We start from the raw sequence: 13952 nt of genomic DNA, 5'->3' as shown, positions 1-13952 counted from the left end.
GAGTCCTTGGCTGGCCCGGTGCCACTGATCAATGCCATGTAACATCCAAAAGGGAGAAATTCAAAATCAAAGCTGTCGCTATAGCAACGCCCCTGCCAGATTCCACCAATCAATGGAGTCTGTGGGGTTGTGAGATGCGCCAGGGAAAGGCCAGCGTCCTACATAAAGAGTCCAGGACAGGGAGCCAGGCGGCACACAGGGCAGCACACCTTTCTGCACACAAACGATCAGGGGAAGAGTGGCGCTGAGAAAGAAGGAGAAGAAAAAAGACAAAGGAAACTGGGAAGCTGTGAAAAACTGAGAAGATATGGTACGCTCATGTGAACAAGAGATTCCTGCCTGGGTCTATGTGGGCACCCTGCTCTTCTTTGTCCACTTCCATTCTTTCACAGTCAGCGGAGGTAAGATAATTACTGTCAGCTACAGTTTTTTGGGGTTTTTTTGCTATGAAATAGTCATCTTTCTTTTGTTATTATTTCCTATCCAACATTGGGAAGATGTATTGTTCTATTTCAGTCCAGCTACCTCCATACCGTCAGTGGTAGAGGGGCACAGCAGGAATGTGTGGCTTGTGCTGAGCCTCAGGGCAAGGATGGCTATTTATTTATACCACTCATCCTGTCCTCATCTGTTTGTCTGGGGTCAGCTAAAGACAAGCAAGTCCATTTGGCATCTGGCTGTGTGCCATCTCAGTAATAGTGCTGTAAAAGCACTAGGAGATGGCTTTTTTTAAAAATTTATTATCATTATTATTCTTGACTCAGAATCATAAATCCAAGGTATTTTGGGGTGTGTACGAATACTTTATTGTTTTGAGGTCTTCTGAGCTGGCATGGAAGAGGCAATGAAATACTCTTCATAAGTTTTTTTTTTCTAATATTCAAGCGTGAAGATCTGCTTTCCATAGAATTACTAGAATTATCTTTTTTTCTACAGAATGTGAAAAAAAGGGTTGATTATGTAACATATTGTATTTTCATTACTCCCCTGAGTTTGGAGAGTTTTTTAGTTAAGCACATGTCAGAAACATTTGTCCACACATGTCCTCACACACTCTACTATGCTGAGCTGGCTCGGGGTGCTGGCTAACTAATTGGAGAAAGATTACTTTGAAGTGGGGGCATTTGATTGTGGTGGAGAAATGTAGACTTCGAGACATCCCAGGGAGCCAAGTGTGCTCCCCCTGTGTCTCATTAAACCCCAAGTAGCAGACCAACAAGGCTGCTGATGGCTGTGAAAGAGCAGAATGGTAACAGGGACTTGTCGTGCTGAGTCTTTCATGTGGGGTTCTCTAGTATGTGCCACTTGTATTTATGCACAAGAGGGCACATAGAAGGAGCCATTTGTAATGATGCTGCAAACTCAGGAGTCTTTTCTGTGCACCTGGCATCTGAGGTTTTCTGAGTCAGCCACCTGGCTTGCTGCTCTCATTTTTCTATATTAATTGAGTGCAGAAGAAGAAAAAGATGTGCAAGTCTTCTTTTTCCCTCATGTTGTGGTTTCATAGAAGAGTTCCGATGTGCTTTTCCAGTTCTGGCTGTGTCGAATAAGATTTAATCTGCATTAAATATGAAAGCAGTCTAACAACTTTTGTGCACATTTTCTTCCATAAGTGAATTTTGATTTTTTTAAAAAATATATTTCTCACTATTTTTTCCACATATTTTTCCCCCACAGCTCCCCTGAAGCAGGAGACAGCACTGGATAATGGTGCCACTGTGCTGAATCACTCCATGAGTTTAGTCCACCGTATGGAGACGCTGCTGGCCATGGGTAACAGCAGTGATGTCACTCTGCGGGTCCACACCATCAACACAGATGAGGTTAAAGTGATTCAAGCCCACAGCCTGGTACTAACCCTGCAGAGTGATGTATTTGAGGAAATGCTGCTCAACCGCAACAACAGTGCTCTCGTTTTGACAGAGACCCCCGAATGTTCAGCTGTCTTCGATAAATTTGTCAGGTGAGGAGCTCTGTGGGAACTAAACATCTGTCATGTGTTGCTTTAGAAATAAAAACAAAACTGCTCATGAAGATTATGAAATAGACTGTAGATGCCATTTTGTCATAAGTTAGTATATGTAACTCTTCAGCTTTCAATTTGGAGAATTACAATTCTCTATATAGTGAGCTATTCTTAAATTACGCTTGTTGTTTGAGGCTTACAGTCTAAAAGCAGTGTGTGTGTGTGTGTGTGTGTTTAAAGAGATTCTAATGCAAGGAAATCAGTAACACTTACAAAATAGTATGAATCCTTTTCTTTCTAACGGTACTTTAAAAAATATCTTTTTCAGATATCTTTACTGTGGGGACATCTCAGTGAGGCTTGATCAGGCCATATCGCTGCATAAGCTGGCCAGCAAGTACCATGTCTGGGGCTTGCAGCAAGGTTTGACCCAATATATGACTCAACATCTTTCCAGTGATTCGCCCACAGGCCATGTGGTTAGCTGGTACAACTATGCACTACAAATTGGGGACATGACCCTGCAGGACAGCTGTCTGCAGTACCTGTCATGGAACCTGTCTTCTGTGCTTCAGAGCGGAGAGTGGCGCTTCATCAGTGAAGACCTGCTCCTCTCCTTGCTCCAACGCTCTGACCTCATTTTGCAGAGTGAGCTGGAGCTCTATGAGGCCCTGGAGGGCTGGATTAACCAGAACCAGCCTGTCAGCGCGACAGTGGAGACTGCCCTAAGGGCTGTTCGATATGGCATGATCCCCCCTCAGCATCTGTTCCGCCTTCAGAAGCAATCCCCCCTCATGGTGAAGTACTATGAGTCTATCCGTGATCTCCTCTATTTAGCTTTCCAGTTTCACTCGGCCTCACCTATTCAATTGGCCAAGTACTTCGATGTCAATTGCAGTATTTTCACTCCCCGTAACTACCTGTCCTCCTCCTGGGGTTCTCCTTGGGTCATCAATAACCCTACCCGTGATGACCGTAGTTTCAGCTTCCAGACCCAGCTTGGTCCCAGTGGCCATGACTCCAGTAAGAGAGTGACATGGAATGCCCTGTTCTCCCCTCGCTGGCTTCCACTCAGTGCCAGGTCAACTTATACTGAACTGGGCGCCATGCAGCCCACTCGCACAGAGGGAGGTCGACCTCGTATCATTGTAACACCAGCCACCTCTAGCCCAGACTTTGCTGGTGTAAGCTTCCAAAAAACAATTATTGTGATGGCAAGACAACAAGGAAAAGTGGTTGTGCGTCATGTCTACAACTTTCACCAAAGTACAGAAGAGGCTGGAGATTTCTTAGTCGATGCTGACTTGCAGCGCCGTGCATCAGAGTACCTAATTGATAGCTCCCTTTATTTGCATGTTGTAATCAAACCTCTCTACCATTCCCTCCTTGTTGCCAGGAAGTAAAATCAGGAATTTGCTCCAGCTTTACCATCAGAGATCCATCCACACAATCACATACACATATTCCAAAGTATACTCATATCACAGCACATGTGTAAGTGTCAGATCTGTGATATTGTTATTTTGTGCATCTTGTCTTCCAGCTGGTATCTGTTAAAATGAAAGACTCTAAACTTGACAGCAGTGCAGTGATTATCATGTTTTTTTTCCTCTTTAAATTTTTTCTTGTGTCCAAGAAAGAAAAAATAACACTTTCATGTACTGTATTTGTTCAGGTATTTTATAGTAGGATAGTTTCCCTGCTAAATTTATAAATCTGTGTAATTGTTAATGTTGTTTAAATAGGTGCTATCAGTGTTTTACTTTAGAATAAACTGCTGATGCTGTTGATTATATGCATTTCTCTATTCAGCAGTCAAATGTAGATTATTAGTTGCACTTATATCCTATGACAGTCTTATAAAACATTTAAATCTCGAATACCAAAATGTGTTTAAGTGAAGAACCCATATGCAGTGTTCCTTTGTAAAGTATAGATGTCTTTCAAGACATTAGATATTCTAGGATTTTACAGCCCTCATATTTTGCTTTTACTTATTTTTCTTTCCTTCTTTTTCCTTTCTTTCTTCCTTTCGCTTGCATTTAACTAGCTAATACCTATTAATTAAACCCACCAGTAAAAGTTATAATAATAAAGTATGGTTTTAAAAAAATCTGTGTTGATCTGTAAACTTTTTCTCAAATAAACTTTGATAAGACAAAATTAAAGTGTGACTGAGCAGAAGTGATATGGCTTTTTTATTAGACGCTTTCGAGAGTGCCCGCACAATGAAACTACACTTCCCAAGGGGCTTGGCGTGCGGCAGGAAATACGTCATCACGTCGTTGGCCCCTTCAGCTGTCAGACTTTGGCCACCCCAGTGCAGGTTTTGTTAGCAAACTAACGCGAACCATCCAGCGCTATTTAAAGTTGTGCATTCCTTTTCAAATCGATCTTTTAGCGCGTGGGATAGTTATTTGTTTGCTAAACTTGCACGGGGACAAATTTCTTGGTTTTAATCGCTGCTTGATCTTGCACCGCAAGCAACGATCCTGAGCGGGTGTGAGGGGTAGATGCAGGGAGGGAGGGAGTAAAAAAAAGGCAAAAGTCTTTGTGCTTCCCTTCCCCCTCATCAAAGCAAAAGGGAAATGTCTGTATCCAAAGGAGGTAAGCAACCAGCAGGTAAGAGTTATTTTCAGTCACTCTTTTATTCGTATTTAAAAAGAAATCTTGCACATATTTTAATGACTGTGTGGCTGAAAGTAATTTGGCTAGCTTTGTGTGAGAAATGTAACCTTGCCAGGTGGAAAACCTGCATGCATGAGAAGAGGAAAACGAAGCTAGCCAGCATGTGTTTCCTGCTTTGTATGAGTGCATAAAGTATCTATACAACAAGATGTACACTTTATAAACCACAGACTCACAGATTGATTGCGTATTGATAGATTTTTGTTCTTATTTTTTTGCCGAAGAGTTGCACTCTTCCTCGTTGAAGTTCCCGGTTTGAGGTTAGCTAACAGTTTTTACGACAATACAGGACTTTTGCCAAGCTGTAATTATTTAACCGACTTGTCCATCAGCTGATAACCACCGTGTTTAGTGTAGTTTATGTCTCCCAGTAAAGTAAAGCATACTGGGACCACAGGTGTTCGGCTGCTTTTGCTTCGCACCGTGTTAGCGCAAACATATTTTTAGCCCCACGTTTATGAAAATGCTAGCGTTTCTACATGGGAAATTCCTTTATTTTAAAGACAGTAACAAGGATCCATAACTATCACAAACACAGACCTGGCATCCAAGCTATAGTGGGTTATTACTGTACATCGTTAAAGAAAATACACTCCTTGGAAAAAAAAGAAAAAAAAAAGTCTCTTCCTATGCGTCAGAGCACAATGATGATGATGATCATGATGTCAATTTACATTTCAAGTTCACCGCTTGTGTTGTTACACAACCATACTAGCGTTACCATGGTAGGGAGTACACGCTATTTTGCGAGGGCCGTGTAGATTGGCTGGGTGCTGCTCAGGCAATCTTTGGCCTACAATGGCATGTTTTGACTTGCAGCACCAGTACTGACTGTAGCCTCCCTTTGTCACTGGTTTTAAGCAGGTATTCTAGCTGCGACACTGGTTCTTTCCTGCTGCTATCATAAAGCGAGGGAAGTTTTGGGTGTCTTTATGAACGTTTTTTTTTTCTTTTCTTGGCTCCTGTGCATTGCTGAGGCACCGTTGAAGATTGGGTTCTCCCTTATAGCACTGATAGGGTGGTGTGGAAGATTATCTCTGCATGAGTCATCATTGTCTGTACATGGACCTTCTCTAAAGCGGCTGCTTCCTGATGGTGACTCGCCACCCAGCTATTGACACTTTGATCCCATGCACAATCCAGAAATTCTTGTTCACATTATGTATGTACTGCTGGGAATTTTCCACTCCTTTTTTTTTTAGAATGAATATATTTTGCATACTAAATTAATATCTTAGTGGGAAAAGTGTGCATGCTTGTTCTGATGTGATTCTTTACTTCACTTATCTCAGCCCTGTTGCTCCCCATCACTCTTTTCTTAGAAATTCTCCGTTTGCTGACATTTTCTCTGTAAATTATCTAATTTTATGTAATTGCCCCGTGCTTCTTTGATAAACTTTTTTTTTTTTTTGACTGCAGCTGTGTCTGATGTCATGGCTCCATTATGTCCAGGGGCTCATTTTGAAAAGCAGGCAGGTCTTGCAGCAGAAAGCTGCAGTGAGGCTGGCCTCTGTTTGCCCTAACAGGGACAGCAAGTGGGCCAAGTAAAGTGACATCATATTTCCCAAAGGGTCCTGACAGTTGCTGTATTTTGAGCGGATGTGTCCACTCTGACTGGCTGTGAGTCATATCCCGGTCCACAGCCTTGACCACAGTGTCCCTGCACACACCAGGTGCTGGGACTTCTACCTGAGAGAAGATAGTATTTCAAGGCCATTAATACTTTACAGTACACAAGCACCAACCTGGGCTTAAGTCAAACTATAATAATAGCTGCATATGCATAGTAATGGAATACTAATGAAACTTAAATATGTAATCGTTTTAAAAACTGCAGTGCAGTATTTCAGTACTGCACTGCTTTGTTTGCTTGCTTCCTTAATTCTATTGCTTGAGGAAAAGCTTGAGTTATTTGTCGGTTCATTAGTAACCTTTGAGTTCTCTTGCTTTATCCCACGCAGAGGAGATACAAAATCTATTTTTGACTGGGCATGTGTGAGTAAATCACACTCAATCTCTCCCTACCACATGAGACTACCGTAGTCCGTCCAGTCCAGACACTTATGGGTTTATTTTAGGCTTGCAACACAGAACGGATGTTTCTAAGTTTCATTGGTGGGCTGCAGTATCAGAAATCTTTATAAAAGCCCACTTCCCTTCCAGCTTAATCTAGCAAGGGGAGGTTTACCCAATAAAACTTCCTCCACTGTGGCATGGTGTGACTCACTCAGTGGCAAAGTCAACGCCACGGTAATGATGACTAAATGTAATAGATCCTAAATGTAGCTGTTTTTTTCCTCAGAACTTGGTGATTTATCACTGCATTAAACCATTTTGTCCTAACTAGAAGTTATCAAACAGCTTGGTCTAGTTTGTCTGTAATAAGCAGTGAATTCTAAATTGCTAGTTATCACTTCCTAATGGATGAAACTGAGGCATAGCAGTCCTAGCACACACAAAATAAGCTCATCTAAAATATTCTTCCTTTTGCTCAGTCTCTGCAACAACAGTAGACATGCTGAAAGTGACTGGAAGTGTCAAAAACAGGTTGAGGTTTTTTTCTTCTGTGTTGCTGCCTCTTGGTGTCTTTAGGTGTGTTCTTCTGGCATAAACTCTAAAACTCTTGAGAAGTTCCACAGATTCCTGGCAAATCACGTTTATGAATAGACTTGTGTTACTGGTTTAATAGAGAGAGCTCCGAGAGCTGTGCAGTTTACAGTGCAACACTCAAGGCATTGTAAAAATGTAAAATATGATGGCTCATAGTTTAGTGACGGCTGTCCTTTTGGGGGCAAAACGAATCACAAAAGGAGGGATGTCTTGATTCCTATCTTGCTTCCTTACCCTTGCTGCATCTGAGTTGGCACTGAACTTGCTTAGTCACGTAAAGTACCTTCTCTCTAGCATTTGACACACTGAATCTCCAGTGAGATAACAGATCATTTCCTGTTTCTCCCAGTGACAACAGCAAATTTATTGTGACTTAAGGAGATGCTAAAGGAAGAGAACTAAATCTATTTCTATACCGCTTAGTCCATTTCAGGGTCATGGAGAAGCTGGAGCCTATTCCTGCAGTTAACAGGCGAGAGGCAGGGTCCACTATGAACAGGTTGCTATCCATCGCAGGATCAATACAGAGACAACCATTAATGCTCACACACACTCCTAGGGAGAATTAATTGTGCCCTTTTTAACTTAACATGTGTGTCTTAGGAGAAAGCCACCATCCACACAAATGTCATCCCAGTGACTGTGGTGCTCTGCTCCACTCCCCCGTGCATCCTGAGAACTAAATCCCACATAGATAAGACTATTGTAGGTCATGCAGCTGACACCAAGTGGTTGGGATGTGAACTAGGAACCGCTGCGGCTAAAAGACAAAAAGTAGATGGGCTATGTTGCTGAGCATTTTATTGCGTTTTGAATTGAAGGAGCTTGTTGGGGCTGCTGCAAGCATTTTATCTCTGAGCACCGGTCACAGTTCTTTTTTTTTTACTTTGTCTTAAAGGGAAAAAGAAGAACCCTGGGCTGAGGCTGGACAAAGAAGTGTTTACGCCTCCCTCAACAGCAGTTACAGCGTAAGGCTCCTTTTTACTTTGGGATTATACCTGAAATGACACCGGTATGGAGGGTCTTTGAAAAAGCAATGCAGCATTTGTATGAGGAGTAATTTAATTATGAAATAAAAATTGAGATTGCTAAATTTAATTTCACAATTCTCAATGAATTCATACAAACGTCAGTCAGCAAAGTTGTGTAATTACATAATTTGAATTAAAACATTTATTATTAACATTAAGAAATACTGTGATTTGTAAATGTATTTGTTTAAATGCCATTTCAAAAAGGAGAAATAGATAACACAGTTCCTAAATTTAGTTGGAAATACCTTGTTAATTTTGTCTATTTAAAAAGATGATTCTCCCCCCTCCTTCTTTTTGCAATTGCATTTCCTTACTGGTCTTCCCTCACCAAGCTTTTGCACAACACTTTGGGGAAGTGAAAACCAAGTTAAACCAGTCACAGCTGCTTCTCAAATGTAATCGCCTCTCTCATTGGTTAGACAGAACAATAACAGGTCAACCTTATCCAATTTTATAAGAAATGTATATTCTGTATGCGTTCATTTAATCAACATTACTTATAATTGTGTTGTTCTAAACAAATTGTTTGTTTCTGCTCATTTTTAAAAGTGGCTCTCTGTCCGCAGGCCCCCTGTAGATCTAGACTCAAAAGCTTGTGTTACAATAGGAGATCGGGTAAGATGGTGTTTTTCTCCTGTATGCCAGTCGGCTTTCTGCAGTACGTTGTTAAAGCGTTGTGTCCCCACCCCTCCCTGTGCAGAACTTTGTGGTGAAGGCAGATGACTTGGAGCAGATTGAAGAGCTGGGGAGAGGAGCATATGGAGTGGTGGACAAGATGAGACATGTGCCCAGTGGTGTTATCATGGCTGTTAAGGTAGACTGAGGAGTTGCTATTTGTTTAGCTCTTTTTTTGTTTGTTTGTGTGCACTATAGTTATAAAAAAACAATCTGTAGCCAAAAGTTGTGAATGTATTTGTCGTTAGATCAAATCTAAGAAACACTGGATCAGATAACCAAGAGAAGTGTGAGGTTGATGGATTTTAAAGTGATGGTAAATCAGTTTAATGCTCATGTTTCCAGAGGATCCGGGCGACGGTCAACACTCTGGAGCAGAAGAGGCTTCTAATGGACCTGGACATCTCTATGAGGACAGTGGACTGCCTCTTCACCGTGACTTTCTATGGAGCCCTGTTTAGAGAGGTAAGACCAGGATATGATTCTGAATGAGTTATTACCGCCTTGTTCCCACATTTTAATAATCACTTTTTCCTTTTCCTTTTCCAGGGTGATGTTTGGATCTGCATGGAACTGATGGACACGTCTTTGGATAAGTTTTATAAGAAGGTTATTGAAAAAGGCCAAACCATTCCTGAGGACATCTTGGGCAAGATCACAGTAGCTGTACGTCCTTTTCCTCTTATGTTACGGTCCAAAATTCATTTAATAAGCAGAATATCCAGTTGTGGTTTATGTAATTATATATTTGTAGCACTATCGTTGTTAATAACAGCTGGTTGCATCGTCCTATTGCTTTGTGTGTAATAATGTGATAGCCAGACCAAAAACTGTGTATCGGTGTGGCTCCAGATGCTTTGGGTGAAAATGCTTGTCATATGGTTAAATTATTGTCTGTCCAGTAATGACCTGCTAAAACACAATCTGTCGTTTCTGCTTGTGTGTGTACAAAAGGAGGCAAGAAGCGGATCAGGACGTGTCACGGCTTTATATTGGGGGGAAAAAAAATCAGCATCTTTAATTAATCAAATCTTTCCTTGATGTACTCCTCAGATTGTCAAGGCATTAGAGCATCTCCACAGAAACCTGTCAGTGATACACAGAGGTAATCAGAAGATATAACGATAGATTTTTTTTTGGCTGTCATTCATTTTTTTTCTCACAGTTGGTTGACTATATTCTCTCTTGTGTCCCCCAACAATGTCCGCATTCAGATGTGAAGCCCTCCAATGTTCTGATCAACACTAAGGGCCAAGTGAAAATGTGCGACTTTGGCATTAGTGGGCACCTGGTGGACTCTGTGGCCAAAACAATGGATGCAGGCTGCAAGCCCTACATGGCAGTGAGTGGGGAAAGGGGGAGAGTTCTGGAAACATACAGATGAGTTTTAATAAGAGAGCTGGTGTGTGTCAGCACCTGAGTCTGATGAGACATTGCATCAGTTGGAGTAAACTGATGGCGGTCAGGACACTCTCGGCTAGGAGAATTGGGAGAAATTCTCTTAAGGGAGCACAAAAGAGAGAATATTTATCATAGTTCAAGTGAATGTTATGAAGAATCACAGTAACTTCATGTCACTTTTCTAACATTCATGTTGCATCACACTATTGCACGCACAGTAAGTTTATCAGCTTCAGAGTCCTGCAGGAGTTGTGTTAGATGTTATTACTAGCTTAGGTCAAGGCATTGCTTTAAATATAGTCAATCTGTGTTAAAAGTTTTTATTTTCCCCCGTCTTTCACTCATTTCCTGTTTGATAGTTTGCATCGTGTTGAGTTGCAGCTTAAAGGCAGAAAAAATGTGCTGCAGCAACTGCATCCAATGACACCGAGCATCACTGAAGTTTGTCATTGCTCTGTCTGTTCTGACATATTTTTTAGTTTTAAGTCTGCTTTTAAATGAGGATGATCAGCTCCTCTGTTTGAGTAGATTTTAGCTTAGATCCCACATCAGACTTCCTTCATGATTCTCCAAACTGAGCACTCTCACTGCTGTTGACTGCAGGTACAACACTGACACAAGGGTATATATAATAAAAAAAAATATTAAGAAAAAATTGATTTTTGCCTTTTAAAAGCTTTTTAATGTCTTACCTGGATGTAGGCTAGCTAAACCTGGTCATTACCCCTTGTTATTGCTAAATCTTGCTTTGCATTTTGTGTCTAATTCTGACATAGAAAGTTATCTTAAATATTCTAATATGATTCATGTTTCTAATGACTTGCCCTACCTTGCAGCCTGAGCGGATCAACCCAGACCTCAACCAGAAAGGCTACAGTGTGAAGTCAGACATATGGAGTCTTGGTATCACTATGGTGAGGACGGTTGTTGAAAGACATTTGATCTTGTTCTATTCACAGCATATTGCTAAGGGAAGTCGGTGCTGCTTTTTCCTTTTTTTTTGTTTTTTTTCCCCCCCAGGGAAAAACTTGCCATTTAAATGTAGATGCAACATAATATGAGTTTGAAAACATCTGTTGCCTGCTAGATAATAAGTCCTTTCATGTGTATTCAGAGTTTTCCTTGCTCGAGTTTCTTTCAGATATTGCTGACGCCAAGCTGTAAATGTTAGTTTAGTCTTATATAATCGCAAGCCCTCCATAATCTAATCGCTCCCATTCTTATATGATACTCTCAACATAATAAATGTTTTATTGACATTCTTGACCACAAAATGTGTTTCAGAGATTATAATGTCGGACTGCTTTTTGACAAATACTCTGAGTTGCCGTGGTCTGTTTTAAAAGTGCTACCGAGCCTTGACTAATGCTGAGTCATGATGACCCGTGACAAATTTGTAACTGTGCCACGTGGGTGCCCGGTTATTAGCAGCTCATACCTTCCTCAATTAATATATAACAGGGCTTACAGATTTACAGAATCTGTTTATAGATTTGGCTTTGACTTGAACTCTTTCTTTGACTATGCATTAAGGACACTTCCTGGAAAATTTGTCTAATATTCACTTAACAATGAAGTCAAGCATTTAATTCTCCTAATAATCTTAAAGCTGTAGCTTGGAGTCACCTAATATTACTTAAAATATAGAAAAAAAAACCATAGTTCAACAATTATAGCATTATACATATTCATCTGTGCAGTCCTTGCTAAATCAGCTTTCCATTGCGTCCTAGATTGAGCTGGCCATCTTGAAGTTCCCCTACGACTCATGGGGCACCCCGTTCCAGCAGCTGAAACAGGTGGTGGATGAACCATCTCCACAGCTGCCTGCAGACCGCTTTTCCCCTGAGTTTGTAGACTTCATCTTGCAGTGGTGAGCTTCACACAAGCCAACATCATTGCATTGATCATATTGCATTCTAGTTTTAGAGGAGGAGAAATGACACTGCTGCCCAGCAGGGGGCAGTGTTAGCTTTGTTTGCTGAAATAAGTGCCATAAATTCTTTATGCCAAGTTGCAATATGATTTAAACTGTTTGTAAATACATGCACTCGATAGTTTTTTATGTTTTTACTATATGTTATTAAGATTAGTGTGTGTTGTTATTCAGTTTTCTAACTTTTGCATTAATGTACTTCTTTTTTTTAAAATTACAGCTTAAGAAAGAAGCCAAATGAAAGACCAGCGTATACAGAATTAATGGTTTGTTCTTTTTTGCATTTTATTGCTATTCTAAAGCAATTGGCAAATGTATCATCTGCTTTTACTTCAACTCATTATGAATGTGATTCTTGTTTTGCCCACAAGAGGCCAGGCTTATGCCATTAACCAACTCAAAACTATGACATGTCTTTTTCATGCATATAGCAACCAATGTATTATTTAGATTATCAATTGTCTTTCCAGACCATATTTCCAAGTGCTTTATTCTCATATTCATGCAGGAACATCCATTTTTCAAACTGCATGACTCCAAAGACACAGACGTGGCCAGTTTTGTCAAGGTCATCCTGGATCACTGATGGGCTCGCTCCAGGCTCCACCTCGTCAGCATGGGCAGGACCTGTTAGCAAATGAACCAATCACTCTACCTTTATTTTATTTTTTTTTTTCTTTTTAAATTTCACTGGAATGATGGACTCTCATGCACCCGTACACAACTGGGGGATGACCCAAAAAATGACAACAGCCCAGCAGCACTGGAGTGCTGCTGTGGAGCAGTAATATGAACTTGTATGGTCAACTGGAGAGGTTTCACTCCTCCTAGCTTCTTGTGCGAGCAGTTATCCCATATGAAAAATATGAACTGAACTTAACTAGTTGTTTGTCCTGTTTTGCTCCCCCCCCCCAAAATCTTTTTATCTCGCTCCAGAACAGACAAGAGCCAGCCATTGTTTGTTTGTGACACATATTGTTTGCATACTTTGAATTTCATCTGCAAAAGTAACAGTTAATATGTATGTTGTTGTGTAGTGGAAGATATATTTGCATATCTGTATGTTTTTTTTTTGTTTTCCTTTTGGTTTTTTTTTTCATTTTACAGAGTTTTGATACGGTATCTCGTTGACGTGTGAATTTTACCAGACTAGAGCCTTTTTGTCAGATCGCATCAGGTTTGACCTGCTTCTGCCCCAATGTGATTGGTCAGTACAGGAACTGTAGATGTCGCTGGACAGCCTGAGGGAGGTGCTGGGGCTGAAACAAAAACATATTAGAAATGTCAAAGGTCACTTTCTGGGCAGCAGGATTCATTCCTAGAGCTGCTGTTGGCACGAGGCAGGAATGTCAAGCTTCCCACATAAGTGAACTGTGGCGTTGCCCTACACACAGTGACCACTCTGTATTCTTCTTTATTGATTATCAGCGAGTCAGCTCCAGTGTTGTGATTGTTACTACGTGGAAGTATTCAGGGGTTGCCTAATCAAGCTTAAAGCTTTATCTATTTCTATGTGCCATTTTAAAAATTGTTCTCATGAATTACTGCATTAATTGTGTCCCTCCCCACCCCCTCTCTTATGTTTTGAAGTTGTTCTGCCCTGCATTCTGATTTTATTCCAGCAACATTGAAACATCATCTC

At 40.8% G+C, this 13952-nt stretch overlaps 2 protein-coding genes across 2 annotated transcripts; both read left to right on the top strand.

Annotated features, from left to right (window-relative positions):
• Window positions 1-307: 307 nt before the first annotated feature.
• btbd17b (BTB (POZ) domain containing 17b) lies at window positions 308-3369 on the top strand (the record flags this gene model as incomplete). Its single annotated transcript, XM_079253515.1, has 3 exons — window positions 308-401; window positions 1678-1963; window positions 2295-3369. 3 exons carry the CDS (start codon window positions 308-310, stop codon window positions 3367-3369), a joined length of 1455 nt encoding a protein of 484 aa, XP_079109641.1.
• Window positions 3370-4513: 1144 nt separating this feature from the next.
• Window positions 4514-13457, top strand: LOC306766067 (dual specificity mitogen-activated protein kinase kinase 6-like). Its single transcript, XM_079253658.1, has 12 exons — window positions 4514-4588; window positions 8163-8232; window positions 8865-8913; window positions 8999-9112; window positions 9319-9438; window positions 9523-9639; window positions 10027-10078; window positions 10188-10315; window positions 11211-11288; window positions 12108-12247; window positions 12531-12576; window positions 12819-13457. The coding sequence occupies exons 1-12, from the start codon at window positions 4555-4557 to the stop codon at window positions 12894-12896; spliced, it is 1026 nt and encodes a 341-aa protein (XP_079109784.1). The 5' UTR covers window positions 4514-4554; the 3' UTR covers window positions 12897-13457.
• Window positions 13458-13952: the final 495 nt, after the last annotated feature.

This window comes from Telmatherina bonti (assembly GCF_933228915.1).
Source record: "Telmatherina bonti genome assembly, chromosome: 14".
In the NCBI taxonomy this organism is placed as follows: domain Eukaryota; kingdom Metazoa; phylum Chordata; class Actinopteri; order Atheriniformes; family Telmatherinidae; genus Telmatherina; species Telmatherina bonti.
The sequence above is the reverse complement of the archived record's forward strand: the minus strand, read 5'-3'. Positions and strand labels throughout refer to the sequence as shown.

Excerpts from the sequence above, each read along its gene's own strand:
- LOC306766067 (XM_079253658.1), top strand. The coding sequence starts at position 4,555 with ATGTCTGTATCCAAAGGAGGTAAGCAACCAGCAG. Across the intron at positions 4,589-8,162 it reads AGGAGGTAAGCAACCAGCAG|GGAAAAAGAAGAACCCTGGG; the intron begins GTAAGAGTTATT and ends TTTGTCTTAAAG. Across the intron at positions 10,079-10,187 it reads CCTGTCAGTGATACACAGAG|ATGTGAAGCCCTCCAATGTT; the intron begins GTAATCAGAAGA and ends GTCCGCATTCAG.